Source organism: Acomys russatus, chromosome 11 (assembly GCF_903995435.1).
Source record: "Acomys russatus chromosome 11, mAcoRus1.1, whole genome shotgun sequence".
Lineage (NCBI taxonomy): Eukaryota > Metazoa > Chordata > Mammalia > Rodentia > Muridae > Acomys > Acomys russatus.
In genome coordinates, this window is record NC_067147.1 from 29,663,729 (window position 1) to 29,681,741 (window position 18,013).

General features: G+C 45.7%; 1 protein-coding gene across 1 annotated transcript; it reads right to left on the reverse strand.

Moving 5' to 3' along the window:
• Positions 1-4,245: 4,245 nt before the first annotated feature.
• Positions 4,246-13,676, reverse strand: Bag2 (BAG cochaperone 2). The gene is made up of 3 exons (XM_051153020.1): positions 13,507-13,676; positions 5,862-5,971; positions 4,246-5,002 (listed from the first exon to the last, which is right to left on the reverse strand). The coding sequence occupies exons 1-3, from the start codon at positions 13,617-13,619 to the stop codon at positions 4,593-4,595; spliced, it is 633 nt and encodes a 210-aa protein (XP_051008977.1). The 5' UTR covers positions 13,620-13,676; the 3' UTR covers positions 4,246-4,592.
• Positions 13,677-18,013: the final 4,337 nt, after the last annotated feature.

Below are 18,013 nucleotides of genomic sequence, written 5' to 3' on the forward strand. Positions count from 1 at the left end.
GCGGGGTGGGGGCTCTCACGCAGAGTCTTCTCTGTGGCCACTGTAACATGGCGAGCTTGTGCTGTCCACAGCCACATGCCAGGTACACACAGCCGCCTGCAGCCACCCGGAAGGCCCTGTGCAGTGTGCACACCAGTGCACACTAGCTTCATGGCTGCTGACTGAGACCAAACTCTCAACTTCAAAGATGAAGGGAACCACCTTTTCAGAAAATACAAGAGACGGTCTTTGGTCCTGATGCGGGCTACAGGTTTCCTGAAGCCTTGCAACTTTCAAGCATCCTTTGTTTGCATACGTCACATAGCATTTTATGATTATTTGCTTAGATTTTTCTGTGGCCTTTGGTTCACATGGCACCTTATCAAGAACTGTCACATCTGTAAGGAAATGACCCAGAATGTAAATGAAGGTGGAAAACTTAAGAGTTGGACACTAGCCTGCCAAAGAGAGATAATTTAATGAATTCTATTAAAAACTCACCCATCCGTTATCAGTAATTTGGTTTTTAAATTATCAATAACCCCTTTCCATATTCCTGGTTTTTATGTGACTTCAAAATATATAAAAATGTTTTTCTTGGATGTGCTATGAAGTCATTTCTGGTTTTTTTTTCTAAAATATATAAATATTTCTTTTGTACTTTTCTTTTAAAGTTTTCTCTTATTGTGCCACCCTCATCTTGACCAGATTACTGTTGAGAGCATAAAGTCAGCGAGTTCCTCCCAGATGGCCTGCTTTTCATAGCAGTGGCACAGGCCAGCACCATCCACCCCCCTATAGGAAAGACGTTTACTTTGTGTTATCAGTTGTTAAAGCTCCCAATGCTGCTGCGGGGTAAGGTGGGGGGCCTGCTTCCTAACAGTGAGTGCGGCTGTGAGTCATGGACTTTCTTCTAATACACTCTCTAGTTTTTACACAAAGAATATTTGGTGGCAAATAATCTTAAATTGTCATTTTTTAATAGGTAGAAAATTCATTTGTTATAGAACACTGTAGCTTTGTTCATAGTCACTGGTTGTGTGGTCCAAAGGTTGGTACTTCTGTATGCAGAAGGCCTGATGATGACTGCAGTTTCCTTAATGTTTGTAACAAGTTTACATGCTGTGTCTTAGCTGCGGAAGTCTTTGTTACACATTCGGATTTTTACTTTGCATTTGCTATGTTTTATACCTAACTCAAAGGTCTAAAATCAGCCACAAGTATTGAATATATTGCACCAATATATTCAATCCTGAAATCTTCAGAGGCCACATTACTGTTTTCTTCTGTGACTGTAACTCTTAAGAACTTTGATATGAAATTCTAGTGAGACCCCTTTGCCCGATGCTCATGCGAAGCCCGTCCAGGACCCGGCCCTTGTTCACCTGTGCTCTGGTTAACTCTGGTGCATTGCCACCAGCTTTTAGTGTCAGGCACACAGCTGTAGAGTGATCGACATACGGAAGAGTTGCTCAGGCTTTGTCTTCCAGGCTCTGCCTATGAGATAAATAGTATATAAAACCACCATATAAGGCAGTTCAAATAAAAGCAGGTTGAACTGTTTCTTCACTCAAAGTGACAGTACATGTGTAGCGTTGAAATCAAAGCTAACACTACCACAGAGAGGATGTGTGGCCCTTTCCCTGGGGGGGGGTGCGGGGGGTGTCACGTCACACTTGTGTAGACAGTACTGAGAAGAACTCAGGAGTGCGGGCACCACTGTGCCTGCCACTAGGGACTGGGGTCTTCTCAGATTTGGGATGAAGAGTTGGCTGTAGAGCCTGATGTCGCACCCTGGAGTGCTGTGCTCTTGTTAGCTGAGATGTTGCCTTTGGAGGGATTCTGGTGGCCCTGGGGCACTATGGGAACACCTCATAGAGCATTGCTCGCTGACTGGCTGCAGGGAGCCCACAGGGTAAAATCTTCCACTGCCACAGCCTCCGTGAGCCCTAAGAGTTGCTATGGACATCCTGTTACTCGTACGGGTTTTTACATATGAAACTTAAAGATCTGTCATACAAATGAAGTTATATGCATACAGGTAGATAAAACCACAGTGCACTCTGATGCCCAAGGTACCAAACCACAGTGCGCTCTGATGCCCAGGCACCAAACCACAGTGCGCTCTGATGCCCAAGGTACCAAACGCCCAGAAGGAATGATTTGGCCACAAGACCCATTCTTTGTTACAACTCCTTTTCTGTTGCCTCTTGAAATATCTATAGTAGGGTGTTGATAAATGGTATTTCAAAAAAATAAAATCTTTGGATCAAAGGAAAAACCTAACCCCTTCTATATTTTTGTTACTAATAAATAGTGCTTTTGTAAATCTGAACGGGACACTACTTGTATGTATTTATATAGGGTGGTGCTTATGCCTTTGGGGTTAATTTAAAAATGTACTACTTGATTAAAACGTCAACAAAGATGAATTCCAATAACCAAAAAGATTAAAACATTTCAAAGCTAGAATGGCGTGTGGTGTGTGTGATGTAGACCACCATTGCGTGGAATGCTATAAGGACTCGCGTGGCGGTGGTGCAAGGCTGTTCTTGGCTACACTGTGGGTTCACCAGCATGAGTGTTTTATTCCTCATAAATAAATAAATAAATATAGGCAAGCATCCTATTCTATTGCTTCCATTGGCTAGTAAATTCTTCCCTATTTTCCAGTTTCAAAATGGAACTTGGGCTGGAGAGATGGTTCATTGGTTAAGCATACTGTCTGCTCTTGCAGAGGACCCTGGTTCGATTCCCAGACTCCACATGGCAGCGTACAACTGTTTGTACCGTCAGTCCCAGGGGATCCAGTGATCCAGTGCTCTCCAAAGACACAGGCCTATGTTTAGGCAAAACACACAGGCACATAAAATAATGATAACTTTTTTAATGGAACTCCACAAGAGTTGATCACTTCTCTCTCTCCTCTCTCCCCTGCCCCCCACACGCCCCCCCAGAATGGAAAGGAATTAGAGGGGCCAAGAACATTGAGAACCTAAGGAGACTTTGTGTACTTTTTACATTTAAGAAGCTGGTAATGAGTGAGGTGACAGGAAATACCATTAACAGGGAGCCTAGTGACAGGCATCAAGTCTACTGGCAGGAATCTTTGCCTCAGGTGGGGACTGCACACTACAGAGACTAACGTAGCATTTCAGTACAGGAAGCTCAGCTAAATAATGCCTCTGCTGAGGTAACAATCCATATAGATCATTGTCTTTGGTAAGAAAAATGTCTACACCCTAATAAAAACAGAGTCCCGAATGGTTCATTTCAAAGTAGATACGGACTTAGTGCCCCATCAGCACCATTTCATCTTACTTTTAGAACATATTCTGTTACAGGAAAATGATCATAGGCCAGCCTTCTTAGGAAACAAGGGACGGATCAGATGAAGGGCTCTGTGTCTAATGGTTGAAAAAGAATGCCCAATTCTAGACAGCTCAGTGAGATGGATTCTTTTAATTACTGAAGAGAGTACAAATTGATGTAACTTATAAAAATTTAGAAATATGTTTCTAGGCCATGAACCCATTAATGGAACTTTATATAAAGAAGACCAAGAACAGAATAAAGCTCTATGGACATAAATGTGTTGTAGTCATAGCAACAAGCTGAAACCGCCCAACCGTCCACGGAGGAGTGGTTGGGTAAACACACTGTGCTCCCGCTGCACGTGCGACTTCAAGGCAGGACACAGAGAAGGCAGTGACCCTGGAGGAATGTCTCTGCGGCCAGGTGGGCGCGGAGCTTCTCAGCGGTAACATAAAGGCGGCCCCCTCACATTTTGTCATGCTTCCACACACCTAGAAATACGTGTTATGAGATGGATAAAGAAACAGATGCCCCCAAAGATGGAGAACATGCAGGGTGGAGTCCTGATGTGTTTCCTTGTATCCTTCTAGGCACACTGTGTGGTGTGAGTACACTGTTTGAGGGGCTGGGCTTCATTCACACTGGTGTGAGTGTACTGCCCCAGGGGTTGGGAGGCTTCATTCACACTGTGATGTGAGTACACTGCTCTAGGGGCTGGGCTTCATTCACACTGGTGTGAGTGCACTGCCCCAGGGGTTGGGAGGCTTCATTCATACTGTGATGTGAGTACACTGCTCCAGGGGCTGGGCTTTATTCACACTGGTGTGAGTGCACTGCCCCAGGGTTTGGGAGGCTTCATTCACACTGTGGTGTGAGTACACTGCTCCAGGTGCTAGGCACTGAGTTCACACTGTGGTGTGATTGCACTGCCCCGGGGTTGGGGTGCTCTGTTCACACTGGTGTGAGCAAGGTGCATCTGTGCTGAAGTCAAGGAAAAAGCAATGTTACTTTTTGCCCATTTTAAAATTTTTCCCCACACACTCTATGCATCTTCAGAAGTTAAATACACAGTGCTAGAGTCCAGTTAAGATGGGAATACTGTCCAAAACTTCAAAGTAGGGGACTGAAATATTTCTGGTTTAAGTGTTACTTTGTGCATCTGTCGTCACTGGAATAATTTGTCATCTGAAATAACTGTCAGCATCAAGTAAGGGGTTATGCCTAACATACAGCCCTAATTGTTTAAAATAGTAGTTCTTCTTTTTCGCATCTTTTGTAAGGGCCGATGGATTTGAAGACTAGTTGAACTTGCCGTCAGCGTTCTGCAGGTTTTTGGCCCCTGCTCCTTTGGAGTGCTCTAACAGTCTAATGGCCTTGTCAGAGTTGTCAATGTTCCTCAGCAGGGTCTCTAATCGTCTCTTGATTTTCTTCTGATCTTCAAGAGCACAGCCGATTACTATCGATTGAAATTTTTGGTCAACTGGCCCAGCTGGCACCTCAGATGAACACGCACTGTAGAGTGACATGAGGTGGCTCTTGGCGTTTCCCAGGTCATCCAGGAACTTGCTGACCACCTCGTCTATAATCTTCGTGGCATGCTTTAAGGATTCCTCCTGCTGTGGGTTTCGAATTGTTTCCACCGAGACCTCAACGGTGAGGGTTCGTCCCATCAGACGGTTTGCAGTGAGGTTTAATTCTTCTCTCTCTCCTAAACATAAAACGCCAGTCAGTACGAGGCGAACCTCCCAGTCAGCAGCGCCACGGCATGCACTTGTGGCCCCCTTTATTTTTCTACAAGCACTTCTGTGAGTTGTTCAAAGGTAAAAGCCAAACTACAGCATACAAGAATAACTGCAAAAGTGGGTTACAGAGAATGCCTTGCCCTAGGGGTCTTCACACTGGCCGGCTAGCATCCCGAGTCTGTACGTCCACACAAGGCAGAAGCATCTAGAGCTGGGAAGGAAATCAAGTTGAGAGCAAGCAGAGTTTACCTAGGAGGCTGGCTAGGGCTTAAGATGGGAGGGCAGTGGAGGCTCTGTGCTGTGTATAGAATGTACCAGTCTCTCAGAACACTCCACCCACTTTCAACTAAGAAGTAGCAGCGATAATGGAAGACCAGTGGGCTCCCCAGCTAGCAGGCTGGCCCTGAGCGAGGCCATTGCCAGTGTGGTGGAAGCTGTGGTGGCCGTGAGATTTACACAAAACCATCGCCAACTCCTTTCTTTTCCTGGTCCAGAATGCCCTCAATCACTGGTCCTTTGCCACAGTGACGAAGAGACCCACTGTGGGTAGACAAGCATTTTGGGTCTCAGAGTTCAGCTGCTTATGTGCACAGCTCTCTGGCCCACCACGGTCAGTGGTCCCTTCCTTCCAGGGCTGCTGTACTTCTCCGATGACCACGGCCCTGCATTTGCCGGTATGGGGGTGAGGAGCATCCTGAGACAGTGACCCCCACAGCAGCCAGACAGGACAGGACAGGACAGGGGCAGCTGTACTCTATCCAAAGCCAGGCAAGCACCTGCCTGCCTGCCGAGTCGCTGGGTAAGGCGCCCCAGGACAGTACTCACCGTCACTAATTTGCCTCATGTCCTGGCTGTTCTGGATACTGTGGATCATCTCCAGAAGGATTTCTTTCTCTTGTTCAACAGCAGTAGCCGCGTCTCTCAAAGCTTCAACCCTGTGTGAATGGGCAAAACAAAACAGCCGTTATGGGGACAGTGTCCAGCCTATAAATTTTCCTCAGCTGCCATCTCAATCAGCTCACGTTTAAAGGACAGTTAAGAAATTACTTAGTTGCCAGGTGAGGTGATTCACGCCTTTAATCTCGCTGAGTTTTGGGCCAGCCCTGTCTGCAGAGTGAATTCCCGGCCAGGCAGGAAAGCACAGAGAAACCCGATCTCAGGAAGAAAAAAATAAAAGGCATTAACTTTAAACAAACGGTAGCTCACGCCTTTAATCCCAGCACTTAGGAAGGCAGAGGCAGGTAGATCGCTGTGAGTCTGAGGCCAGCCTGGTCTACAAAGTGAGTCCAGGACAGCCAAGGCTACAGAGAAACCCTGTCTCGAAACAACAACAACAACAAAAGCTTCCAGAGGTGTTTCTGTTTCATCAAAGGCAGGCCTAGAACTTGCAGCAATCCTCCTGACTCACTGGTGGGCAGCAAGCATGAGCCACTCCCTCTGGCTCCTCTGTTTGCTGAGCTGTTTCCTTTCCTTCACAAGGCAGTGTTAAAGTCCATGTATATCTATGTGCACTTCTTCCTTAAAAATCTGTATTTGGACATCTGCATTTTAAATTTGTACCTGCCTCTGTCTCTCTTTCCAGCTTACTCCTCAGAGCCACCGCTGCGGCTAGTCAGTGCTGCACTCTATGCCAAGTGTAGCTCCATCTGATTCTCTTCACTCCGCCACTCAGAGACCGCAACTCAACTCCATGTTCACGACATTACCTCCTTCCTGGCCAGACAGGACAACTGTGTCCTGGGAGCTTTGTTCAGGAAGGCCTCCCTGAACAGATACCCTCTTAACTCAATTACCCAGGGTGCCCTGTGCTCTGCTTCAGCCTCAAGCCTCTGAGAACACCTGCATATGTTGGCCTACCCATATGAGAGCCTTGCCTTACTTTATTAATGTCTTGTTTACTTTATTAAAGATTATTGTAAGAGCCTGAGAGTTGCAGCCACACGAGCGTAAGTGCACTATATATGCGACAGCGGAGGACAGAATTGGGCATTGAGTCCCCTGGGGCTGGAGGTAGAGATGGTTATGATGGGTGCTGGGACTAAACCAGGTCCTCCATAGAAGCAGCCAGTGCTCTTAACCACTGGGCCATCTCTCAAGATCAAGGCAGGGTTTCACAGTGTAACACAGGCTGGCCTTCCTGACCCTGGTTCCCGAATGATAGGAAGAGGTCCCAATTTATTGTGGCTCTGCCTTGTGGCTTATACTTTTGAGGTTTTTAACTGCTTTTCTCACATTCTGGTCATAATATTTTCCTGTATTCTATTCTACTTGCAGTTTTACCTTGCTGGTATTTAGTTCTTCAGTCCACTAAAATACACTCTGGCATTAGGGAATAACCAATCAGACATCTTCCTTAAAATTCTTTACCCTGAATGCTGTGTTAACAACATGAAGTGTGCCTTTGAAACCTCTCCCGTCAGCGTGCTCGCTGCCTTCACCCACACCTGTTTGACAGAATCATGGGCTTTGCACCATGCAATAATTGGTAGAACAGCCTCCCCCCAAATCTTCTGTAAAGATAATGTAGATATTTATTTACATTTATTCCTTCATATAAACTGTATGTTTGATTTCTTTTTTAAAATGGGAGGGGGGATTTGACATCCTTTTTGACAATGTAATTTAATTTCATTTACTTCAGCTTTATGTAGTCTTTGTTTGGTTTTGGTTTACTTTTGAGGCAGGGTTTCTCTGTGTAGCCTTGGCTGTCCTGGACTCGCTTTGTAGATCAAGCTGGCCTTGAACTCACAGAGATCCGCCTGCCTCTGCCTCCCTGAGTGCTGGGATTACAGGCGTGCACCACAACACCCGGCTCTCTAGTCAATTATTACTGGCTTGAGACGCGTTTCTTAACAAATTACAGTGACCACGTTTTCAGCATTTGTAGAGAAACAGTGACAGATGGCCACAGACCATGAGGCCATGGGCAGGTCTTCTAACCCAGATCACTAGTGGAAGCGGCCAGGGAGAGGACAATTTCACCAACCTTTTATTAGCACTCCTCAACCCCATGTCTTCCCATTCTCATCCTATCCGCATGTCCCCCACCTGTCAAACCCCAAAATAGCATGTAGCTATTAGGTGTGACATATTGCATGTCTCTAAGAGCCAGTAAAAACAGGCAAGAACTATATGTACAAATCTGGCTGAAAACAAACAACATTAAAGTGCGGGGGTGGGGGATGGGGGAAGGCTTCTTCTAGCGCCATTGTTCTAAGGCAGTGTCCTCTGACAGATAAATGCACTCGGTAGGTATGAAAGAGGCCCAGCTGGCACTAATGTGAAATGTTTATAATTAGAAACTCTAATTATGACTCCAGTGTTTAGAGAAACGATGCACAGATGCTGAAAGACCAGATTATGTTCCAGCACTTGAATGCTGTTCTAAAAAGGGTTCGTTTACAGTAATCAGTTATGGCAGTAAGTTTGTGGAGTTAATAAAACAGATTAAAAAGGAAACATCCTAGGGGAAAAAACACCTTTTATCTGTGTATTTAAAAACGCTATTTTGAGATTGGGATGTAGCTTTGCCAGATAGAATGTGCTTAGATTTGTAAAGCCTTGAGTTTGCTCTCCAGTAGAGAAAGAGAGACTGATTGGGGGGTGGGGGGGGCTTTCTTTTTAAGAGTTCCTTTTACATAATAGAAGATGCCAGAGCAATATACATATCTATCTATATTTATGTATTTATCATGGGCCTTTCATTTGGTATTCTTGCTTTGTAAAACATTCTTCCTGACACAGACTGGGTACTCAAACAGGGTAGAAACCTGGAGGCAGGAGCTGAAACAGAGGCCACAAGAGTGTTGCTACTGCCTACTGCTATCATATAGAAGCCAGGACTGGCAGCCTAGGCATGGCACCATCCTCAGTGGGATGGCTTCTTCCACCTGAATCACTAAAAGCCCTGAGGCAACTGTTCTCAACCTCTGGGTCATGACCCCTTTGGGGATCAAACAACCCTTTCTTGGGTCACCCAACAGAAAAAAACAAAAAACAAAAAAACAAAAAACAAAAAAACAGGTATTTGCATTAGAATTCACAACAGTAGCAAAATTACAGTTCTATTGTTGGGGGTCGCCACAACATGAGGAACTGTCTTACATGGTGGCAGCATTAGGAAGGCTGAGAACCGCAGCTCTGAAGGCTTTCTTGCCTACAGCTTGATTGAGAGTCCCTCTTTCCAAGTTTACTTTAAAGCTAGCCAGGGCAGCACTGTTCTTTTGTTTTACAGCCAGCCTCCCCTCCCCCACTCCCTTGTTTTTGAGACAGGACCCCATGTATCCCAGGCTGACTTGGAGCATACTTGAACCTTTGGTCCTCCTGGGTCATCAGTACTGGGGATAAAAACCAGGCCTTCATGTACAGGAAGCCAGGATGCTTCATTGTCTAGCTTGCTTAAATTACATTTGCAACAATATTGCTCTACTTTAACTCAACTCCCAGGACTTGGTCTATGTGGCTATCCCACTGGGTTGAGATTAGTGACTGAGCCTTAAGTGAATACTGCCTGCCTCCCTTTCTCTTCATTTCTTAAGATGCTGGGATAGACATATATAAACACACAATCTTAATAAATCCCTGTGACAACTTTTCTCTTGTTGGCAAGGGGCAGTTCTGTGTGGACTGGGGTCCAAGGAAAAATTAATTACATGTCCAAATTGGGAAAGAACACATTCCCCACAACACAGCTGACTGGGTGGAAGAGCTTCTAGAAAACTTCACATCACCCTAAGAAGGGTTTGGCAAAGACAGTGTAGTAAGAATTTTCGTAAGAATAAAACTGGAGCACCCTGACATAGAAACCCTGTCTCAAAAAAAAAGAAGAAGAAAAAGAAAACTGGAGCATCCTCACCTGGTCCCCAGCACTCAAGCATCTCATGAGCCTGCCGCGGTGGTGGAAGGCTCTAAAATGGAAGGAGAAGGAGAGCATCGGGTGCCAGCAGCTGTCCCTAAACAGCAGTTTACAAAGCTGAAAACTCTGGGAGCCACTACCCACTTGCTGTGTGAGGAGCTATGGCTGACTTCGCTGAAATTTCCTCACCTGAGACACCAATGATAAAGAGACCCCAGCTGCGGCCGAACAAAGCAGGAGCAGAGTTTAACATGGTGACTACAGCTGAGGAATTCAGCATGAGTCAACCAATACGCATGATGTCAGCGTGCACTGGTTTCACTGCGGTTATTCTATACTTACTTTCATGAACACGAGCTCATTTGTTAACAATAAAAACGTGTGCTTTCATAAACAGGGAAACGGCAAATGCTCCTCTCGGTGGGTTTATGTGAAAAGGACTTTTTCTAAAACATGTTCTTAAGCTCACAGAGCAGGCTGCATGTGGAGACCCTGGCATCTGCTGCAATTGCTAATATTGTCAGGAATTAGTTTTCCCAGTCACCAAAATGTTGCTTTCATTCACTGTTAGTGTTCAGAACCACTCAGCAGAGTGTTAGCCTAAGACAAGGCCCCTAGTCCCTCAGTCCCCCGCCCCAACCCCCAAAACCAGGTCTCATGTACTGCTTACTGGCCCAGAACTCACTATGTAGCCCAGGATGACTTTGAACTTGTGATCCTCTTGTCTCTAGGCTTTGGTTACAGGCATGCACCACCATTTTGGCTTTCTGAAGCTGGAAATCAAGCCTAAGGCTTTGAACATGCCAGACAAAAACCCTAGAAATACAGTCCAGCGCTCTCATTGCCCAAAGATAATAACACACTTCTCTCTCAAGGGTTTTATGAGACTCAAAGCACAGTGTACATGAAAAGTGTTCTTTTAAATTACAGACTGTTACTGCAAAATAAACTTGCTTTGTGAGTCCTGGAACACTGGCGCATCCTAGCAGGAACCTTAAGCAAGGGAACGACTCGTTTCCCTGGCCCCTCGCTGGCTGAGTGAACTGGGAAAGTGCTAATCACTGTCCATCAGTTTTGGGAAATGATGCATGAACAGCCCGTCTCCGAATCCTACCTTCCTTCCTCCTCTGCCTAGCTCCAAAACCCTTGAAAAACTTTTATTTTATTTAAAAAATTTTTTTATTTTAAAAGCAGGGTTTGTCTGTGTAGCCTTGGCTGTCCTGGAACTCGCTTTGTAGACCAGGCTGGCCTTGAACTCACAGGGATCGACCTGCCTCTGCCTCCTGGGGTGCTGGGATTAAGGGCGAGCAGCACCATGCCAGGCTGAACAGCTTCTTTATCACTCACAGCTTCTAGAAGCTACTCAATACTTCGCATATTTACTGAACTAAGTGTTAAATTGATTTTCTTCTCTTTTAGTAAAATCATATTCATTCATATGTCAACAGGACTGTTTGAAAGGTGATGTTCAACACTAGGACACGTGGTGTGGATCTGAGCGCCCAGTCTTCCTGTGATCATATGATCATATGTGAAGTCCACCACTCTAGACTGCAACTTGAGGCATGTTGTATATATCTGAGCTTCAATTTTTCATCTGTAGCATACAGATAATGGTAACTCCTAAAGAGCCACAAGGCCTAGAATACAGATTGATGCTAACATGCATTATTTGTAGACTAGGATAACCACTAAGAAGTAATAATAACTAAGGTATCTAACCATGGCAAGTGCAGAATCCCCATAGAATCCCCATAGAATGACATGTTAAGAAAGGACAGGATTATCTCTTAAGAGGAAGCACCAAAGAAGAGGGAATGCAGGCTTTTTGTTTTTGTTTGTTTTTTAATGTAAGATAGTTTAGTTTATGTTATACGCTATTAGAAGAAAATGGCAATCCTTTCTTAACAGTTTGTAAAACAGTGCTGGACATTTTAAAGTATTTCGGACATCCCAGAGGTCGGTTCACACTCTGGACATAAAGCCTTGGGTGTGGTTTCAGATGCACGAGGGACAAGTGAATCCATACAATCGAGTGAAACATGTGAACCAGCTGCAGAGCAGTGTTTTGTTTTACCCCTGCACTTGCTGCTTTACTCACAGATGAACACATACTAAGGAAGCTAGGACAGGGAAATCCCACCAACTTTTCAATACCACCTCTTTCATGTATCTACATTTTAAAAGTCTAACTTTCAATAGTGCTTTGTGGCACTGTCCAGGTGGCTTCTGAGAAGAGCCCCCCAGACCTTCAGGCAGCTCTGCACCTCGCTCTATTCCTTCACACCTTAGTTGTTGAGTGTGCATTACATTTTTCAGGGAGATACAAAACTTACAGAAATCTGTAGTTACTGATAAAGGCCATTAAACGGAGTCTCCGGCAGCACAACTGTTAATTAAGTAACAATTCAGTCCCTTCTGTGCAGTAGTCAGAATTCCTTTTACATTAATCAGATGTTAGAATAAACCCCAGACTTTCAAAAGGCCTCCAGGAGGGCAGGGAGCACCGAGCACACCGAGGGGTTAATTCAGGTTTCGGGATAATGACTCAGCTTGAAGAAGTATACCGACTTCCTGAACCCTTTCATGGGGCAAAAATCTGAGCAGTTCAATCTATCCTGCCAAAGTTCAGAGCCTACTTCACGGAGGGAAGCAGTCCCTTCTCCTCAGACGTCCCAGAGGTCTCAGAGGGTTCCAGTTTCTCTAGTCGCTACTCAGGCGGCTGTGAAAATTTTCTCACCTTCTATTTGTTCTCTTAATAGTAACAATACTGTCTCACTTGTGACAAATACTGCTTGCATTTTTCTGAGCAAACACACTTCTGCGTGTTTGGTGGATGAATGGAGGGAGGCAGACGCACACAAGGCTCTTTGGCTCATACTCTTTTGCTTATGCTGACCCTGGAGAAAAGTAGGGAACACGGTGTTCGCAGTTTCAGGAGACTTGGGATGTCTTGCTAAGATTTTCATCGAACACCTGCGCACAATCAAAATTTGCACAAAACTTGCACAACTCTGGGGACTTTAGCGTCTCCGTCAGATACATAAGGTCTCACAGTGTTAGAGGCAACAAATAATTCGCAGCATTTGCTAGTACCTGTGAATCTTAGGCAGGCAGTGTGTGGCTCCTGCCTTTCCTGTTTTCAGGCCTGTGACCTGGCACTTCCAAGGTGTCACCAGTGTCTTCTAAATGCACAACAAATACCGAGAGGCTGCGGAGGGCATTGCACGTGGTTAGGAGAATGAAGGACCGTATCCAACTTCGGCCCTTCCACTGCCCCTCCGTGAGTCTAATTCTCGCTGGCAGCGAGAGGGGCAGCTCTGGATCTCCTTCTGACTCTTGTGTTGCCATCAAATGGTTTGGGGCAAAGAAACTTATTACAATGGGCTGGGGGCACGCAGCAAACTGCCGCCTCCCCGTCCCGTCCCCCCCTCCCCCCGCCCCAAGCCACCCTTCCCAGTAGCATTACTGGAACCAAGAAAGTTAAAGGCAGCGGGGAGCACGCAGAAGGTCCTGGAAGTTCTGCAGGCCGCGCTCACCCAGGCGGGGGAGGAGAGCCCACCTTAAGCGTGCCCCGCGCCCCACGCCCCACGCCCCACGCCCGGGCGCCCTCACCTGAGCTCCAGCTGGTCCAGGCTCTCCAGCAGGCGGCTGGAGCGGTCCGCCATGGACGAAGAGCGGCAGAAGCGGCCCTCGTGGGCCTTGGCGCTGATCTTCGCTTGGGCCATGAGCACAGGGGGTCCGCGCGCGTCCGCGGGCAGCAGTGGCGCGGGCCGCACGTCACCGTCACCGCGGGCGCCGCTGACGCGGACGGCACCGCCCCCACCCCCACCCCCCGGAGGCCGCGCGGCCAAACAAGGGCAAGCGCGGGCGCAGCCGCCTGCACGCGGGTGGGGGACCCTAGCCCTGGCGCCCGCCGCCTGTCCAGCACCGGCTACTGCTAATTCTCCCAGCACCCACGATTCACAGCAAGGACTGAATCAGTGCAGCCGGTGATGTGGGGAGAAGAGGGCTCCTTTGGAGAAAACAATTCAGTATGCCTAGGGGCAGTCTTTGCTAGTCGGACCAGTCGGGTTACCAGGCGGGCTCTGGAGTGTTCTGGAAAAGCCTGGACAACGCGGTGCTCCAAATAAGGAGAAGCCAAGTGCGGTGATTCTGTCTAGCCTTCCCAGTGAAAGGATTATTACTTTCACGCTCAACTTATTTAAATCCTCTGTGAATAATATTTAACAGGCTCCTATATCAGAAGCTGTAGAGGTCAGTAAGGGATGGAGTAGGGCTGAAATACAAAGCTGTATCTATGTAAAGATGCGTTGTCCTCTAAACGCACAGGGTACAGAAAATGGGAAACAAGTTCATTTACAGCTTTTGCTCAGAACTCAAAGCCATTAGACAACTAGACCCTTAAGTACGACTGGCTTCTAGTCTAACCATTTTAAATACTAGTGAACAGTGGGTTATCTGGCTTCATTAAACACTGTCGTTCACCACACAAATTTGAACATTTTCTTCAAAGTCTAAGCTTGGGCAGGTCTCAAGTGTAATGCCAGCTCTTATTGGATTATGTTACTTGGGTCAGAGTGAATTTAAGGAAGGCTAGGCTGGGGAAAATGCATCTACTCTTTACTTTGTAAATTATGACCTTAAACTGAGCATGCAAGCACCTGTCTTAGTTTAAAAACAAAACAACAGCACAAAACAGTGGGGTGGGGTGGGCTGGGCTGCAGACCTAGCTCTGCGGTACAGCATCTGCCTCTATGTTCTTGGTTAGCAACGAAACAAGATAGATGTGGTGGTCTTAGGTGTGGCCTTGCTGGAGGAAGCGTATCATTGTGGGCAGGTTTCAAAAGACTCAAACTATTCCTAGTGTCTGCCTCCTGCTTGGTTTTATTTCTATTTTGGTTTTTTGAGTTTTTCTGTGTAGCCTAGACTGTTCTGGAACTCACTCTGTAGACCAGGCTGGTCTCAAACTCAGAGATCCACCTGCCAGTGCCTCCTGAGTGCTGGGATTAAAGGTGCGTCAACACCACCTGGCCTGCTTGGGTTTGAGATGTCTGCAGCCATCATGGACTCAGACCCTCTGTAACTAAACCCAATTAAACACTTTAATGTTGTGTCACAAGTTGAGCATGCACAGAGGCATTGCCGGACTACTTTAATCTGCTACGTTTATGCTCCTGCCTCACAATGTTTCTATTCCACAAGGAGACCTACACCATAAACTAACCTGGGCCCATGGGGGCCCAGAGACTGAACCATCAACCAAAGAGCACGCATGGGCTAAACCTAGACCCCTACACATTTGTAACTTGGTCATCATCTGGGTCCCCTAACAATGGGAGCAGGGACTGTCTCTGACTCTGTTGCCTGCATTTGGATCCTTTCCCCAGTAGCTGGCTGGGCTGCCTTATTTGGCCTCAGTGGGAGAGGATGCACTTAGCCCTGCTGCAACATGATGTGCCTTGGTGGGTTGGTACCCATGGGGAGGGGACCTCCCCTTCTCTGAGAAGGGGAAATGGGGAGAGGGAGTGAGGGTGGGACTGGGAGGAGGCTTTGATCAGTCTATAAAGTGATTAATAATGGGGGAAATGCATCTACTCTTTACTTTGTAAATTATGACCTTAAACTGAGCGTGCTTAGGAAGGATGGCCTGGCTCCTATATGAGCACGTTTAGGCTCCCTGAATTAACACCGCCCCCCTCTTGCCTGGTACAGATTGCAAATTATTTTTTTAAAAAGATTTACATATACAATGTTCTGCCTACATGTATGCCTGCACACCAGGAGAGAGCACCAGATCTCATTATAGATGGTTATGAGCCACTATGTGGTTGCTGGGAATTGAACTCAGGACCTCTGGAAGAACAGACAGCAGAGGAGCTCTTAACATCTGAACCATCTCTCCAGCGCCCCCCCCCCCCCCCCCCGGCTGCAAACCTTTTCTCGTCTTCATCTTGGCTGTGCTTTTTAATCAGTAAGACCGGTACCCACTGTGTTGTGTTACAGGTTTGATAATTCTCAGGCACCTAGACTACAATCACCTGGATGCTTTCTCTGTCCTATCCTAGATCTATTACTAAGTCCCAGTTCTACCATGAGAATACACCATGACTTGTCCAATCTCACCATCACCTGGTCATCTTCACCTGGATGACTGCAGAGCCCCGTCTGCTCCCTGTGCACCTATGCTCCCTTCCCCGTGTGCCCTCAATACAGCATTCACACACACAAGACTGACATAAACCTGCCAAAACCTGCAGTGGCTTATCACAGAGCAAACAAAGCAAGCACCATTTCTCTCGAGTGTGTGCGGATTTTTGCAAAATTATAAACCAAACCACAAGTCAGGGACCATCTTGCATGTTTTTTGCATGGCGCATTCCTTCACCTTCTTCAAATTTTTGTTTAAGTTCACTTATCAGTGAACTGTCCTCTGAATGTTGTTAAGAACACCATCTGAGCTGAGCACAGTGAGTGCACATCTGTAAGCAGCAAACAGAAGGCTGAGGCAAGAGGACCGCAAATTGGAGGCTAACCTAAGCTACACAGCAAGATGCTGGCTCAAAAGTGCACTGCACCAGATTTTATGGTCCCCAGTACTGCAGGTAAGCCTAGTTCCTCCCCTTCTTCATTTACCTCATTGTCCCTAATAAGTAATGTGCTTGCTTATTACCTAATACGATCCACATAGCCACTCTGCATGTCTGAGCAGTAGCGGGACAGAAGCACTTATGATCATTGTCACATATCATGTACTTCAAGCAGTTACTGACACTTGGTAGATACACAATAGTTTGTGAACAAATGAATTAGTGATGGAATTTTTAAAAGTTATCAATATTAAAAATACTTGATAATAATCTATAATTGTTATTAATGATTGCTGTCTAAATTGAAGTTATGAAGCAATTTTATATTTTAAGTCATTTAGTGAGTAGAATTAGTCAGTGGGGGCTGGAGAGATGGCTCAGTGGTGAAGAGCACTGACTGCTCTTCTGGAGGACGCAGGTTCAAATCCCAGCAAATACATCACAGCTCACAGCTGATCTGACACTCTCACACAGACATACATGCAGGCAAAACAACAATGCACATAAAATAAAAAATACAAGGGCTGGAGAGATGGCTCAGAGGTTAAGAGTACTGACTGCTCTTCCAGAGGTTCTGAGTTCAATTCCGAGCAACCACATGGTGGTTCACAACCATCTATAATGAGATGTGGTGCCTTCTACTGGGAATACATGCAGGCAAAACATTGTATACATGATAAATCAATCTTTCTTTTTTTAATGTGAGTGGTTCTTGATCCACATCTGCCTAGCTACTGTCACAGTTGCCCTTCTTGCTATTTAGCAAGCTCCTGGAAATGTGTTTAAGATCAAGTGTAAGGATTACCCTGTATAGCCTTGCTTGACAATTTAACATAAACAGGACTAAGACTGAGCATGTAGGTGAGGAGGGATGGGGCTACCACCAGGATGTAAATTGAATAAGTAAAAAAAGATAAATATTTTTTAAAAAGATGTGAACACAAAGAAGTTATGGAAATTATATTGTTTGAATCTTTTCTTTTAGCCATTATAAACAACAAATGAAATACTTTTGTCTTCCAAAAGAACAAAACAACAACAACACAAAAGAATAAAAATAAACCAGTCTGGTTAAATTTGCAATATGAATAACAAAATCTCAAGTTATAATATCTATTTAAAAAATCTAAGTAGAGCTCAGGATGGTGGCAAACCCCTGGAGGCCCCATTCTCAGAAAGCTGTGAGGACAGTGATAGTTGGAGGCCATCTAGCTCCTCCAAAACAGCCCAAGGAACATAGTAAGATATTCTGGAAAAAAAGGAAGCGGACGGACAAACTGAAGCATGCAGGCGGAGAGCAGCATTGCTTTTAAAGCAGCACCTGGGATTGAAGCTCTGCCCTCAAGTATCCTAGGCAAGGACTTTACCACCAACATATATATATGCACCTCAAAAAGTGACATTAAAAAAAAAAAAAAGACTTCTAGTATGAATCAAAAAGGCCAGAAATTCTATTTCATACTGAACTACCAGTGTTGCAGAGAAAGGACAAAATTCAAGCCATATCTTTGGGTCTTAACCGAAAATAAAAG

Excerpts from the sequence above, each read along its gene's own strand:
- Bag2 (XM_051153020.1), bottom strand. The coding sequence starts at position 13,619 with ATGGCCCAAGCGAAGATCAGCGCCAAGGCCCACGAGGGCCGCTTCTGC. Across the intron at positions 5,972-13,506 it reads CTGGACCAGCTGGAGCTCAG|GGTTGAAGCTTTGAGAGACG; the intron begins GTGAGGGCGCCC and ends CCATTCACACAG. Across the intron at positions 5,003-5,861 it reads CATGAGGCAAATTAGTGACG|GAGAGAGAGAAGAATTAAAC; the intron begins GTGAGTACTGTC and ends TTTTATGTTTAG.